The sequence below is a fragment of the Cnephaeus nilssonii genome, assembly GCF_951640355.1.
Source record: "Cnephaeus nilssonii genome assembly, chromosome: 1".
In the NCBI taxonomy this organism is placed as follows: domain Eukaryota; kingdom Metazoa; phylum Chordata; class Mammalia; order Chiroptera; family Vespertilionidae; genus Cnephaeus; species Cnephaeus nilssonii.
Genome location: NC_137072.1, coordinates 46,385,376 through 46,402,312, shown reverse-complemented (window position 1 = coordinate 46,402,312; position 16,937 = coordinate 46,385,376). Strand labels below are relative to the sequence as shown.

General features: G+C 41.9%; 1 protein-coding gene across 2 annotated transcripts in view; it reads right to left on the bottom strand.

The window, feature by feature from the left end:
* PPA2 (inorganic pyrophosphatase 2) overlaps positions 1–16,937 on the bottom strand; it is an 81,285-nt gene that overhangs the window by 52,347 nt on the left and 12,001 nt on the right. The window contains exons 3-5 of one of the 2 annotated variants that reach the window (XM_079769397.1): positions 14,547–14,591; positions 8,728–8,781; positions 6,391–6,510 (exon numbers count right to left, since the gene is read on the bottom strand). In XM_079769397.1, the coding sequence (XP_079625523.1) occupies positions 6,391–6,510; positions 8,728–8,781; positions 14,547–14,591 (219 nt within the window). The remainder of the gene's footprint in view (positions 1–6,390; positions 6,511–8,727; positions 8,782–14,546; positions 14,592–16,937) is intronic. The other variant, XM_079769398.1, reaches the window with a different exon arrangement.

The window sequence follows — 16,937 nt, the reverse complement described above, 5'->3', positions numbered from 1 at the left end:
GGGGGGGGGCTGTTTTTGGTAAATAACTTCTATGCAATCTGTAGTATATTCAATAGACTAACACACACATTCATACACACACACACTATAAGATCAGTTTGAGTTTAAAAAGATAGTAAAAATCTCTGGTTAAAAATGGCAGTTTGTTTTAGTTTTGTTTGTTCATTTATTTATTTATTTCTTGTATTATAATTCACATGAGTGAAATCATAGTTTTATCCTTTTTTGTCTGAGGTATTTCACTTAGCATAGTACCTTCAAGATACTGTCACAAATGATCACATTTCATTTTTTATGACTAAGTATTTTTCAATTGTTATATATATATATATACACACACACACACACACCACTTTTTAATACATTCATACCTCAATGAACACTTAGGTTGCTTCCATATCTTGGCTGCCATAAATAATGCTGCAATGAACATAGGAGTGCATGTATCTCTTCGAATTAGTATTTTCATATTCTTGGGATAATTACCCAGAAGAGGACTGACTGGATCATAGGGTAGTTCTAGTCTCAATTTTTTTGAGGAACCTCCATAGTGATTTCCATAGTGGCTGCACCAACAGTGTACAAGGGTTCCCTTTTCTCTCCACCCACCCTCTCCAGCATTTGTTATTAGTCCTTTCTTGATAATAGCCATTCTAACAGGTGTGAGGTGGTATCTCCTTGTAGTTACCAGATGGGAAGAGGTGGAAGGAGGGTGAAATGGGTATGCGGGGTAAATAGATGGAAACTAGACTTTTGGCAGTGACCACACTATAGTACATACAAATATCTAATTTTAAAGCTGTACACCTAAACTTTTATAATGTTATTAACCAATCCTACCTCAATATAAAATAAAAGCACCAGTAATTTTAAAAAAGGGCAGAGAAAATAAGGTCTATTTCCTTTTCCTCACTTCCATCCTAGACACAGTAGCCTCCTTTCGGTTTCCAAAACAAATGAGGCCTACTTCCTCCCAGGGCCTTTATACTTGCCGTTTCTCACTGAATTCTTCTAGACAGCCATACTACCTGTTCCCTCACCTCCTTTAGGTCCTCACTCAAATAACACCTTCTCACTGAGCCTTCTCCCTGCCTATACAACAATTCCAACACACCCTAGCCCTACTTTATTTTTCTCCAGCACACCACCATCTGATGTATTATATATTTTAATATTAGTTTTTTGTCTGTCTCTGCCCAGGATAAAAGGCTCAGAGAATCTGTGTCACTTTTATCACTACTTTACCTCCAATACTTAGAACATGGCCTGGCAAACATCAGACACTCAAAAACTATGTCCTGAATGAATGAGCAGCTCTGTGAACGCCTGCTGTGGAAATGGCTAAGGAAATGAGGAACACTGAAGAAGATGGCGATGGACTGGAAGTGAGGAAGGACAAGTGTTGCAAAGTGAGGCTGGAGAAGCAGGGGCCAAATTATGCAGGGTTGGGGGGCCATGTTAAGAATGTTCTTGTATATCCTTTGAAAAATAGGGAACCATTAAAAGGTTCTCATATAAATAAAACATTAACAAATTTATGTTTATAAAAATGCTATTTTGGATGCTGGTGGAGCGTGAAATTTTGGTAGGCAACAGTGAAGACAGGGTGCATTCAGAGACTGCTGCAGCCCAATTCTGTTGTACTTAAATAGGAACCACTGTACCTAACAGACTAATATAATAACAAATAAGAGCATCTTGAGACTTCAAACACATTCAGAGAAGTACAAAAATTCATCAGGACTTTAAGTAAACTACAGAAGCTTAGAAATAGTAGATGAGATCGTAGCACCTACTATGCTCCACTGTAACCACTGGTTTAGCTGTCAATCACCCCCATGAGACTATAAATCCCTTCAGAGAAAAGACCATCCTATCTAATAAAAGAGTAATATGCAAATTAACCCTCACTCTGCTACACCCACAAGCCACGCCCACCAGCCAATCAGGAGAAAATATGCAAATAAACCCAACCAAGATGGCTACGGCCACAGAGAGCAGGAGGGAGGCTTGGGTTTTCCCCGGCAATGGAGGAAGCCAAGCTTTCCACCTGTCCTTGCCAGCCTAGGCCTCCACTTAAGGCTACAAAGTTTAAATGATAGAAGATACATAAATCCAAACAGGAATGGCAGCAGCCACGGAGCTGGAAAGAGCAGGAGGCTAGGGTTGCCCCCGGCGATGAAGGAAGCCAAGCTTTCCACACACCCTGGCTGGCCCAGGCCTCCGCTTAAGGCTACAAAGTTTCAATTATAGAAGGTAAATAAAACCCAACAGAAATGGCTGCCGCCACGGAGCAAGCAGAAGGCTTGACTCCGCTCCAGGTTACAAAGTTTCAATTGTAGAAGATAAATATATCCCAGATACCAGGGCCTCCACTTGGGTCACCAGAGGGGGTGGCCGGCCTGCAAACCACCACAGGCCCTTCACCCAGGCCGCCCCACACCCCAAGGGAACCCCCAGCCTGATCTGGGACACCCTTCAGGGCAAACCAGCCGGCCCCCACCCATGCACCAGGCCTCTATCCTATCTAATAAAAGAGTAATATGCAGATTGACCATCACTCCAACACACAAGATGGCTGCCCCCATGTGGTCAAAGATCTTGCCCCCATGTGGACACAAGATGGCCACCACAAGATGGCCAGCAGGGGAGGGCAGTTGGGAGGGGCCAGGCCTGCAAGGGAGGACAGTTGTGGGCAATCAGGCCAGCAGGGGAGGGCAGTTGGGAGGGACCAGGTCTGCAAGGGAGGGCAGTTAGGGGTGACCAAGCCAGCAGAGGAGGGAAGTTGGGGGCGACCAGGCCGGCAGAGAAGGGCAGTTGGGAGGGACCCAGGCCTGCAGGGGAGAGCAGTTGGTGGGGGTGACCAGGTCTGCAGTGGAGGGCAGTTAGGGGCAAACAGGCTGGCAGGGGAGCAGTTAGGCATCAATCAGTCTGGCAGGGGAGTGGTTAGGGGGTGATCAGGCTGGCAGGCAGAAGCAAGTTAGGGGCAATCAGGAAGGCAGGCAGGCGAGCAGTTGGGAGCCAGCAGTCCTGGATTGTGAGAGGGATGTCCGACTACCCTCATGGGGTCCCAGATTGGAGAGAGGGTACAGGCTGGGCTGAGGGACACCCGTCCCCCACCCCCGTGCACGAATTTCGTGCACTGGGCCTCTAGTCTATACATATAAAGCGGTAATATGCTAACTGACCGTTACAGTGTCCCAGTAATGACCAATTTGCATATTGACAGACCAGCAGGTGCATATCCAGCATGGGTACTTGTGTGAGGCTCACTTCCCTGCCCCCAGCGCCAGAGTCCTCTTTTTCTCCCGGGTGCACGCATCCGACAAACACCCCCACGATACTACGCCGGGTCCGAGAGCACTCTGCCCGGGGACGCCACCAACCCTCCTCCCCCCCCGAGGTGGGGGGAGCCGAGGGGTGACACCCGCACGGCAGAAGGCCGGTTCTGGGGGCACGGTCGGCAGACACCAGCCAGGAGGTGAGCACATCAGCGGTGACCCGCGGGAGGGGTTGCGCACACAAATCGAGAGGGTGTGGACCCAACACCACGAAGGAAGGGCCTGGGCGTGACAACAGAGAGTGCACAGGCGACCCTCACACCACAGGGAAGCCACCGCGGCTTTCTCCAGCCATCCATTCATTCATCTGCCCGGTCAGACCCAGACGGGGGCTCGCATCCTGGACGGAAAGCCCCCCACCCCCAGGACAAGCCGAGCCCAACTGTGCCTGCGCAAGCACGCCCGTCGCCTGCAGATTCCAGGGGGGAGCGGATGGAGAGCCACTTGAGGCGTGGGAGCAGGCACGCCGGGGGATAAAAAGGCCTCCGCGTCCCCCCCTTCAGCACTCAATAGGAGAAAAGCCTTGCACACGTATGAATGCACATGCGTACGCATGTGACATAGTGGTCCCCGCGATGGACACCGGCCTGGCCGGCTGGACCCTCCCCCAACTTGGAGGGGGGAGGCGTGGGCCAGGGTAGGCAAGACACAGCTGCGTCGTCGCTCGGCCCCTCAAAGCCAGTGAGAGAGGAGCCTGAGTGCCCAAACAGAGGCGGCTACAGGTCCCAGAGAGGAAAGCAGTCAGTGCTAAGGACTAAAAGCATAGAATTTTTAATTAGCCTGTAAAAAGAGTAAAGGAGAGAGGGAGGAGGGGGGAGGATGGGGAAGAAGGGAAAGAGGGAGGAAAGAACTTTATAAAGGAGTAAGAGTTAAAGAAGGAAAGAGGATGTATGAGTGAACTGTGGGAGCTATAATGAAAATCAAGTATAGTTGTGTACTGGGGACAGATTTTAAAAGTAGGAGTCAGAAAAGAAAAAAGATAAATGATAGTGAATAATTAGACAGATAGATAGATAGATATTAAAACAGTGGAAGTAAGTAGAGAAGAGTGTATGGGAAAGGTGGGATGACAGAGAAAGAGGGAGGGAAGAAAAGTTTTAAAGGGGAGCCAGTAGAGCTTAAAAGGAGAATGGGAAGAAGGAAGAAATGGGGGAGAGAGCAAAGCAGGTCCGAGGGAGGAAGTGAAGAAAAAAATTAAGGTGGGAAGGAAGGACAAGGAGAGGGAAGGAAGAGGTAAAGATAAAGGAAAGAAGGAATGTGGGGAGGGAGGGTTGGAGAAAGATGGGAAGAAGGATGATAGAACAGAGTAGAAAATAAGGAGGAAAGAAAAGTTTATAAATGATTAGTCAGTAGGATCAAGTGTTACATAAAGGAGAGAGAAAAATTGTGTGAGAAGGAGAAGCCAATAAGGAAGTCAAATACAATTGTGTGTGAAGGGGATAATATTTAAAAAAAAATAGTTAATAGGGGTGACCAGGTTGGCAGGGGAGGGCAGTTAGGGGGATCAGGCCCACAGGCAGAGTGGTTAGGGCAGGCAGGCAGGTAAGCGATTAGGAGCCAGAGGTCCCAGATTGCGAGAGGGATTGGGCCTAAACTGGTAGTTGGACATCCCCCGAGGGCTCCTGCATTGGAGAGGGTACAGGAAGGGCTGAAGGACCTGCGCCCCCCCATGCACCAATTTCGTGCACCAGGCCTCTAGTATAATAATAAAAGTAACAGTAGTAATAATGTGATTACTACCCATTAGGCACTATTCTAAGATGAATCTGCAATAACTCATTAAACCTCAACACAACCATTTGCAGTAGGTACTTTATCATCTCTAATTTATAGATGAAGAAAGTGATCAAAGAAAGACATTACTTGCCCAAGGTTACATTACTAATAAATGGCAATCTGATCCCAAAACCCATATTCTTTGGTCACTTATTATGCAGAAAGTATCCCCTCAGCTTAACAATTATTATTATTTTTTTTTAATCCTCTCACCAGGTCAAACAAAATATCTATTTAGGCACCTGGTATGCACAAAAGCTATCTTCATGGTTTCAACAGACATTCTCATTCTGAGCAGGTCGTTTTAAAAGTGCCTATTTAACAAAAGAATCTTTCCACGTGGGTGGTCTAACAGCATCAAAGGCAGCCTGACCCTTTAGAAAACAATCTTCTTTTTTCTTTTCCTGTGAATGTTTATTCTACATGGACAGCTGTGTTTCTGAGTTGGATAAAGCAAGACCCCTTTCCTCAGAAATTTCCCCAAAAGAATTTTGGAACTTCATGCAAAATGTTAAAATTAATTTAAAAAATGAAAATACAAAATGAACATCCAGGTAGATGAACGGTCTAATGGCTTTTATAAACATAAAGGCAGATGCCTCTCTATGTCGCCAAAACTCAGCCTTTTGATTCTGCATATTCTGAATTTTATTCACTAAATCATCTAGAAAAGTTACCACTTCCCAGAAGTGAGAAACAGAAGAAGAAAACAAAAAAGGATAAGAAGAAGGAAAAACAAAGTGTCATTCTCTAATAGGAAAGCTGCTTTCCCATTTTTTAGCCTTGCTTTCACTGCTTTCCACTGAACAGTTATAAATTCATAATAATGAATAATTAAGTCATCTAACTCAATTCACCATGAGTGCTGAAAAAAGTTAATTACTTAAAAATTCATCTGTTAAAGTTTAAAAAATAAAATTCATGCTACCATGTGAATATATAAAAGCATTGTTTGTCATATTAAAAAAAGTGATGACAGATAAAGCAGAAAAAATATTTTTCACTGAATCTTAAGTCAAGCCCAGAAAAAAAAAGTGTTCAAAATGCCAAATGTGAGTGTTCTATAAGCCTAACTCCAAGAGCTAGAGCACAGATATAAAGTTTGAAAAAAATTTATTGATACAATAAAACTCCATATTAAAAATTTTTAAATTTACAAATCTCTCAAACTGACATGTCCTCAGAATCAATTTAAATTCAAGTAGCTCACAGGATTTACAAGGCAATTTTTTCAGAAGACAGAAAAGTTTTACCATTATAACAAAAATGTTACCTGAGGGAGGGCACCATAATTCCATATATAACCCTTGTGAGGAAAAATATTCGCCACATAGCGTAGCTTGCCATCCTTTACGTCTTGTTTAATGGGATTCAATGGCTCCTGCGTGGCAATCTAAGCAGATCATGGACAAAAGGGGGTAGGAGGATGAGAAATGATTAATCCTATCTTTAAGTAATATTTTTAAGATCTGTTATAATAAGACTAAATACTCATATTCCAATTTACTGATCAAAGATACTTTAAAATAAATTAAGCTAGCTCTTATTTCTAATTTAGTAAGAAAAACCATCTAGAAAGGAAATATCAGATTACATACTTAGGCACTCTATTGTTTAGGCACTCATTATTTCTAACACAAATGATTGAAATAGCAAGAGGATAAAAATTAATCAACTTGCTTTTTGTTACTGATCTCAGGCTTTTTACCATCAATCTTATAATAAAGTTAACTCAAAGATTTTCACCAAGTGATTTCATTTCCAAGTTACCTTTCTATCAGACATATCCAAATTGCCATGCAAAACACACATACACAAACAAACACACACACACACACTCACAAAAACCTATCTTATAAAGTAAACAATAACTGAAGCCATGTTTGAATAAACAAACACTGCTTAAATTAGGTAGAATCTCACAGAGTCTTGGTCCTATATCCTAAGGTAGAGAGTAGCCAGAATGATGAAACAGTATAGTTGAAACAAGACCAACTTTTTTCTATTAAAATGTTAGCTAAGCCCTGACCAGAATGGTTCAGTGGTTAGAGTGTCAGCTCTTGCACCTCAGTCAAGGGCACATACCTGGGTTCCAGGTTTGATACCCAGCCCCGGACAGGGTTTGTGCATGAGGCAACCAATTTATGGGTCTCTCCCACATTAATGTTTTGCTCTCTCTCTCTCCCCCTTCCTCCCTCTCTTCCATTCTCTAAAAACCAATGGAAAAAATATCCTCAGGTGAGGATTGACAACAAAATAAAATATTAGCTAAAAATTTAAAATAAAATACCACCAGTACCTTGTAAAATTACTGACAATTCTCCAAATAGAAATTCTGAAAATTATACATGTGCATAACAATCATTAATTTAAATACTTGAAATCATACCTGCCATCAAGTCCAAAGTCGTAGAAGAAGGCTTAAATAACTAACCATACTAAGTGGCATAAATTAAATTTCACTCAGAATTATAAGGATTGTTATCTAACTGAAGATGAAGTAATATAATTCTGAAAAGCATGAGGTAAGTTCTTGATAGGTTCATGTCTCATGGGAAGATTTTTTTTTTTAAAGCTACCCAGGGGAACAGAAGATGCTCTTAGAGGGTGCTCCTAAGTCAAGAGTTGGCCAGGGAAAATGCTTTCATTCCTGGTAGCACAAAATCTAAAGAAGAATTAAGTCCTTAGAAACTGAAATTGCCATAAGCCCCAAACAGATAAGTTTCAGTGGCGTCTATGAACAAAATGCATCCCAGAATCTATTTAAGTAAACGTTAAAAATATTTGTCATTTTCAAAGACAGAGAAGAGTCAAGGAAAATTAAATCCTATATAATAAAGAGGTGATATGCAAATTGACCGTCACTCCAACACACAAAATGGCCGCCCCCATATGGTCAAAGATGGCTGCCACAAGATGGCCAGCAGGGGAGGGCAGTTGGGGGGGAACAGGCCTGCAAGGGAGGGCAGTTGAGAGGGACCAGGCCTGAAGGGGAGGGCAGTTGGAAGGGACCATGCCTGCAGGGGAGGGCAGTTGGGAGGACCAGACTGGCAAGGGAGGGCAGTAAGGGGTGACCGGGCCAGCAGGGGAGGGTAGCTGGGGGTGACCAGGTCTGCAGGGGAGGGCAGTTAGGGGCAATCGGGCCGGCAGGGGAGCAGTTAGGCGTCGATCAGGCTGGCAGGGGACTGGTTAGGGGGTGATCAGGCTGGCAGGCAGAAGCGGTTAGGGGCAATCAGGCAGGCAGGCAGGTGAGTGGTTGGGAGCCAGCAGTCCTGGATTGTAAGAGGGGTCCCAGATTGGAGAGGGTGCAGGCTGGGCTGAGGGACACACACACCCCATGAACGAATTTCGTGTACTGGGCCTCTAGTATGTATATAACAAACTATAGAGGCTAAAATGGAAAACATTCTCTTCAAAGTATAGATTTAGCTTTGACTAACAGTTTGCTTTTTGAAATTAAATTCAAAGTAATTTCACAAGAATGTCTTCAATTATTACAAACAAGTTTGTCAACCATCCTAAATTCAAAATATTATGGCAAACAACTGGAAATAAAGTTTTTGTATCATGATTATCATATTCATTTGATAGTAATAGAATATATCCGTACCTCCATTTTAGCATTTGTCCACCGAGGTACTTCGACAACCATATTAAACAAATTCTGCAGTTAAAAAAAAGAGAGAAAATTTAATTTTTTAACCTACCCTTTATTTTTTCACTTATCTCCCGTAGGAGAATGTTTTAGTCCCCCCCACGCCCCCCCTCCACACACAAAACAAAATGTTTAGAGTCTGCATTATATGTCTGCCTACATCTTAAATTTCCTCTAAACAATTAGAGAAGTTGTCTAAAACACAGCAGAATTTAAGCCATCATGTCACTTGACTACTATTGCACAATGTTAAGCATTGCTACATTTCTAGAGATACCTTAGCAGTATAGTGACAGAACCAGAATGAAGTCAGGAAACTTATTTTAATTTTTATTTTCAAACTAAAATAGAGACAAGGTCCACCATGTAAGCTAAATGTCTCACTTTCCCAATCTGTAAAGTACATGTGATAATCATTGTCCTACTCACCACATAAGGCTGGTATGAAGACCAATCATATAATTTAAATGAAAATACACAGAAAATTATAAAGTAAAATATTTTGAAAAATATAAAAACAATATTTAAACCCAAATTATGATCATTGTGTAAAATTAAGGACATCGGTAGGTAGTTATAAAGCTTACAAAGAGAAGCACTTTTCTGTCTCATGATCTCTGGTTTCCTAAACTTACAAAAGGACCATTACTTCTTTATATCATTTTTGAACTTTGCAGAGTGCTTAAAACAAAGGAGACCCTGGGTCAATGGTGAGTAAAAACTATTTCCTACAGTAACTAAGAACGTAAGGGTATAATTTTCCACAGTTTTAGAGTTACAAAGAGAAAGTCTTAAGGTTCACGTTGACTTGCATGCCATTTTGATATCAGTAACTAATAACTTATCCTGGCAAAGCAATGGTTTAAATCAGTGCTACCCTAAGTGTGGTCATGGACCAGGATTAATCTGCAAGTTGATTGTTACTGGTTCAGTTAGAATCATTTACAGCAATTTGATGAAGTAATTTTTATGTTTACTGAACCTAAAAATATCAGTTTGAAACCTGAATTATACTTTTCTAATAATTCACTTTGATGGCATTTTTTTAAAGAATCTATACTAATAATAGAGGAATATGCAAATTGTCTGGGATGCCATCACAGTAACAGTAATGACCAAACAGCAGACTGCGTGGGGCGACCAGGCCGGCAGGGGGATGAGGGCCGACCAAACGACTGAACAGCAGACTGTATGGGGTGACCAGGCTGGCAGGGGGGCAGTTGGGGGCGACCAGGCCGGCAGGGGGGACAGTAAGGGGCAACCAGGCTGGCGGGGGGGGGGAGGGGGCGGCAGTTAGGGGTGACCAGGCCAGAGGGGGACAGTTGGGGAGGACCAGGCTGGAGGGGGGGGCAGTAAGGGGCGACCAGGCCAACGGGGGGGGGGGGGCAGTTGGGGGTGACCAGGGTGACCAGGCTGGCGGGAGGGGCAGTTAGGGGCAATCAGGCAGGCAGGCAGGTGAGCAGTTAGGAACCAGTGGTCCTGGATTGTGAGAGGGATATTCCGGATTGGAGAGGGTGCAGGCTGGGCTGAGGGCTCCCCCCACCCAGTGAACGAATTTCGTGTACCAGGCCTCTAGTCCTATATAATAAAAAGGTAATATGCAAATTGACCCTACACGCACTGACCACCAGGGGGCAGACGCTCGATGCAGTGGGCTGATGGCTGCGAGCACAGCGGCGGTTGGGGGAGCCTCTCCCACCTCCATGGCAGCGCTAAGGATGTCTGACTGACAGCTTAGGCCCGCTCCCAGGGAGTGGGCCTAAGCCGGCAGGTGGACATCCCCTGAGGGATCCTGGACTGCAAGAAAGCACAGACCGGGCTGAGGGACCACCCCCACTCCCCGAGTGCACGAATTTTCATGCACTGGGCTTCTAGTCAGTTCATAACAGACCAGAAATAACAACAAAATCTAGTCATTCAACAGATCATTTGAGAAGCAGTGATTAAACAGACCTATTCCCAATCATGCCACACAGGAAAATCATCTGGAGAACTTTAACCAATTAGAAAAGAGCCCCACCTCTCAATTATCTTTTTTTTTTTTTAAGAGGAGGCAGGGGGAACAGCCAGGGCACTGCCTATTTTCAAAAGCTGTCCAAGCAATTTTAATATGCAGCAGAGTTGAGAACCTCTGGTTTAAAGCGCTGATAAACAATATCTGGGGCTTTCTTAGTGAAACATGAATGGTATTAATTCAAACAATGTCATTTACACAATTAAATATAGGTATAAATTGAGCCACAAAGTACTGATGGCTTTTATGTTTTTCTAGATAAGGCTAAAGTTTACCGATGACAAAGCCACATACTCTTAATGAGCTAAAGAACAAAGCCGAGAATGAATTCTCAAAACTGCTCCTTGGGAGCATGTCTCAGACCTATCCTAGCAACCTGGTACACAGTCCCACTGTTAGGTTTCATTTCCCATGCTCTTTCATGAGGTACCCCAGCACCTGTTTAAATATGTCTGAAGTAGCTGTAAAAAATAAATGGCAGATGTTCACATAATTTATTCATCCCTGAAAGCCTGGCTCTAAGAGAACAGACGCATGCAGATGCATACTCAGAGGTGGCAGAGAAGACCGAGCTAGTGACAATTGTTTCACACAATGATATCTACCAAAACCACGCACAGAGACTTGAATTAGGCTAAAAGAACAATAGATGAGGTTTGAATTTTCAGCCTGCAAACCACACTCCCCTCACCATTTGTTCCTTATCACTAAGAGCGTATTACCAGTCCTCTTTTCTTCTCTTCAGCTAAAATGTGTATGACCTGTAATTTTTTAAAGCCCATGTTACTCTGGTTATCCTAACATTAGTGTTAATTATAAAGCAATAATGGTCTGTGAAATTTATCAATCACAACGATACAGGAGGGCACGTTTTAAATCAGAAAGTTGAGTACGAACCAGGGACATTTACCTTCCCCTCAGTTCTTTTCTATCTCTCCATTTCCCTCCTATGTTTATTGTAGAAATCAGAAAGAAAACTAGTAACATGAAAAAGCAGTCAGTAAATTTTATATGCATAAGGGAAGAAATCACCCTTTTTCCTTTTACTAACTTAAAATATCAAATAGTCTTTGGATTTCACACTAAAAACAAAGGCAACAAAAGCAAAAATAAACAATGAGACTACATCAAACTAGAAAACTTCCGCTTAGATGCCCTGGCCGGGTGGTTCAGTTGGTTGGAACATCATCCCTTACACCAAAAAGGTTGTGGGTTTGATACCCAGTTGGGGAATATACCTAGGTTGCAAGTTCAGGAGGTGTATGGGAGGCAACTGATCAATGTCTCCCTCTCTCTCTCTCCCTCTCTCTCTCTCTCTCTCCCCACCCCCCTCTCCCTCTCGGTGTATATAGGAGGCAACTGATCAATGTTTCTCTCTCTCTCTCTCTCTCCATTCCTCTCTTTCTAAAAGCTATAAAAACATAACCTCGAGTGTGAGGATTAAAACAAAGAAACAAATTTCTGCATAGCAATGGAAACCATCAACAAAATAAAAAAACAACCTAGGGAATGGACAAAGATATTTGCAAATCATAAATCTGATAAGGAGTTAATAACCAAAATATATAAACTCATACAACTCAATAGCAAAAAAAAAAAAAAGCAAAAAATCCTGATTAAAAATGGCAAGAAGAACTGAACAATAGACAGTTTTCTAAAGCAGACATACAGATGGCCAACAGGTACATGAAAAGGTGCTCTATATCACTAGTCATCAAGGAAATGCAAATCAAAACCACAATGAGATTATCACTTTGCTCCTGTTAGAATCTATATATATAAAAGGCTAATATGCAAAGTGTCCACTCGGGAGTTGGACTTGGAGACTGGGAGTTTGATCGCTCGCTATGACATGTGCTAACCACCAGGGGGCAGCGTGGAGTGAAGAAAGGCCCCAGCTGGCAGCCGGGGAAGGGAGGCCCCGGCCCGCAGCCGAAAGGCCCCAATCAGCCCTGATTACTGGCCAGGCCTAGGGACCCTACCCATGCACAAATTTCATGCACCAGGCCTCTAGTGGCTATTATTAAAAAGACAAGAAATAACAAGTGCTGGTGAGGATGTAGAAAAAACTCTTATGCACTCTTGATGGGAATGTAAATTGGTATAGCTGCTATGGAAAACAGTATAGAGGTGCCTCAAGAAATTAAAAAAAAAACTACATTATCCAGCAATTCCACCTCTGGGTATACATACAAAGGGAGGGGAAAAACACACACACACAAAAACAGGATAGTAAAGAGCTATCTGCATTCCCATGCTCACTGCAGCATTATTCACAACAGGCAAGATATAGAAACAACGTTAAGTGTCCACCAATGGATGAATGGATAAAGAAGACATGGTACATATGCACAATGGAACACTACTCACCCAGGAGAAGGGAATCCTGCCACTTACAATAACGTGGATGGACCTTTAGGGCATTATGCTTTCTGAATAAGCCAGAGAAAGGTAAATTCTGCATGGCGTCACTTACATGTGGAATCTTTAAAAGGGTCAAGCTCATAGAAACAGAGCATAGAAAAGTGGTTGCCAGGGGTGGTGGATGAGGGAAATGGAAGAGAATTTTTAAAAATAATAAACTCAAGTCATACAGTCTCTGATATAAACCATGTTCTAAAAATGAAATTTTAAAACCCTCTGCACTCGCTTGCTTTTTTCTCGATTCCTTTATTCTACTCGGGATTTAATTTTTTAAATACCCCCGATTTTACAAAGCGCGGCAGTAGAATAAAAAACTGGAGTTTCTTTTCATACAAACTTATTTATTTGGATTTTTTTATATTTCAAATTATTGATACATTCAATAACCGTCACACTAGACATCCGAGTGCAAAAGGTTAAGTCAGCTGTATGAACTCAGAAGAATTCATTTTTTCCACTGAAACAACTCTTTCCAGGTTAACACACACAGTCTCTAGGAGCCTATAAAGTCTGAGGCCCTGAATGACTTTTTACCCAACATGTAGGGCAGTGGTTCTCAAAGTTCAGGGTGTACAGGATACCCTGGAACACTAGTTTCAACAGGCAGACTAACCAGTTCCCATCAAGCAGAGATTCTGATTTAGTGCACATGGAATGGAACCAGGAATCTAAAATTTTAAGAAGTGCCCTACATGGTTCCATTGTAGATGGCTTAAGGACCATTTTCCAGGTTGGGCAAAGGTGGTAGGCATTAACCCTCGAAGCTATGTTTGGAAGAGGATTAGGGTCCTAAGTCTCACTTAGAGAAGAGAATGGATGGAAATAGGTTAGGAAGGAAAAGGAAAGCTGAGGAAGGTGATAGAAAAGCCATCTGCTATCAGCAAGATAAAAAGATTGATCAATAGCAAGAGATGGGATGACAGACATCAATCAAATGTTCTGGTCCTAAGTCCAGAAATTTTAGCATATCAGTTGGTTAAAGTATCTTTTTCTTTATCTCCAAAAGACTTGTTCCTGGATTCTAAAATAGCTGTTGAAACATATTATCCATTGCAATAAAAAGATGATGACTGAATACTTTAAGATACATGTAAAAGAGTGTGCAATAAATAAAATAGTAAATTTTGTTATGTATATTTTACCACGAGAAAAAAAAAAGTGAAATGGTAATAGCATCACTAGTGTCTTAAAGTGATACCAGAAGAAGAAAAACATCAGACTGCACACAAAAGTCTTGCAGGGGAAAATTCAGAAGCACTTTACAAATGCAAACTGTCATCAAGGTCTTTAACAGACAATATAAGTGATTCACAGAAACAGAAACCTTTAGGTATACCTCAGATTCATCATTCCGTGCTCTCTTTGTAGGAATGCCATTTTCCTATAAAAGAAAAGATGGTATTTATGATGGTAACATGTCATGAAAATACAGCTGCACTGCAAAGCCATGAAAATATGCCTGTTGCATAAACATCTCACTAGATGCTGTGCAGAAACCTGATGAAACAGAGAACCCACCAAAGGCTTGTTCGTTTCTCTTAGTATTTGCACCCCCAAGTGCATGGGGCATCAAAGTGTTTCATAAAATGAATCATCAGAAAAGTTAAATTTCTTTCAAGTATATTCTCCTAGATTTTATAAAATAAGCAAAGGCGCCATTCAGTCTTTAAGGAAAGACTGGCAGTTTCCAGTGATTGCACTTAAAACGGTCATTTCATTATTGAAATGAAACTCCAGGGAACATGACTAACAAGCCATGAAAATACTCGACTGCACCTCCTGCCTGGGAATCCCACCAAGGTGCGATTACTGTGCCTCCACCAGGCACTTTTAAACTAAAACAGAGTATACGCTGGGTTGGGAAGAAAAACTATGCCATTCAGAAATGCTCACACACATCATATGTAACTTTTACACCAAAATGATGACGAATGAAGGAAACAAAACAAACAGAAAAATGATTATTCCAAGTTTGCTGTGAAACATTATTACTATTCCTAAAATACCACATCCCAAAGTACAAGATGCAATAGTTCTAACTAATCATTACAGCCGAGAGCGGGGAAAGCATATTCATTCAACCACTGTGCGTATCAATCTCCACGTGCCCAGAATTCACTAGAGCAGTGGTTCTCAACCTTTCTAATGCCGCAACCCTTTAATACAGTTCCTCATGTTGTGGTGACCCCCAACCATAAAATTATTTTCGTTGCTACTTCATAACTGTAATTTTGCTACTGTTATGAATCGTAATGTAAATATCTGTGTTTTCCGATGGTCTTAGGCTCTACAGCAGCGACCCACAGGTTGAGAACCGCTAGCTGGGTCGCCTAAGACCATCGGAAAACACAGATATTTACATTACGATTCATAACAGTAGCAAAATTACAGTTATGAAGTAGCAACGAAAATAATTTTATGGTTGGGGGTCACCACAACATGAGGAACTGTATTAAAGGGTCGCGGCATTAGAAAGGTTGAGAACCACTGCACTAGCATATCTTGTTACATTTTGCCCTGCCCTATCCTAATTTTCATATTCCCAAAACCCCGTGGTCGGCAAACTGCGGCTCTCAAAGCCACATGCGGCTCTTTGGCCCCTTGAGTGTGGCTCTTCCACAAAATACCACGGCCTGGGGGAGTCTATTTTGAAGAAGTGGAGTTAGAAGAAGTTTAAGTTTAAAAAATTTGGCTCTCAAAAGAAATTTCAATCGTTGTACTGTTGATATTTGGCTCTGTTGACTAATGAGTTTGCCGACCACTGCCAAAACCCATCCTTCCCTAGGCAGAATATTATGCCTGCTAATTTCTAGTCCACTCTTTCTTCCATCCTCTACCCTACCTACCACATGTTTCCCAATGTTATTATTATTTCTGTTATCTACACAGATGTTGCCATGGTACAGCAAGCAGCATCCTATTAGTCACTCCTTCTTTCATTACCCTCTTCTAGTTTAACAGCACTTAACACTATCTGACTGACATGTCTGTTTTCTGGTTGTCTGTCTTTTCCAAATGAGTAGGAGCTATATCTATCTTATTCACCACTGCATTCCTAGTGCCTGGAATACTGGCTGGCTTAAGCAATGATTACTGAATGATTAAAACAGCTATTTTAAACCTGTGTGCTGCAAGAATTTTTAAAACATGCAATACTTGACTATTTAATCAAGAACACTGACCTCTTTTCCCTTAGATTGCCAACTTTAAAAAAATGACAACAGGCAACACAACAATGGCCATCGGATGTGAATGCCCTGTGTTGAATCATAAAATATATATAGGAGATATAATAGAGTTGTATCTTATTGGTCATGTCACATAAAATAAGGTTGCATTTGATTGGTTAGTTCTTAGTACCAGAAATCCTTCTATACAAGTATAGGCACCTGATTTTTTTTTTAAAGTCACTTTGGAGCAAAAGTGTAGGAAATTATTATTTTTGTAAATCAATCAAAATTATACCTTTTTTCAGATAGACAAAATATATTTTTTGGTGTGCCACAGAATTTTAATGAGTCTATTATGTGCCATAAGATGAAAAAGGTTGGAAATCGCTGGATTAAATTAATGAACAAATGAATAAGTGAACGCATGCACTTGTGGCCAAAAGCAAGGAGAGATGATGTGAAACACAAGATATTTAGGTTGGATAGTTCACTGTCCCAAACAGAACAAAACATATGGATGGACACACACACACACACACACACACACACACACACAC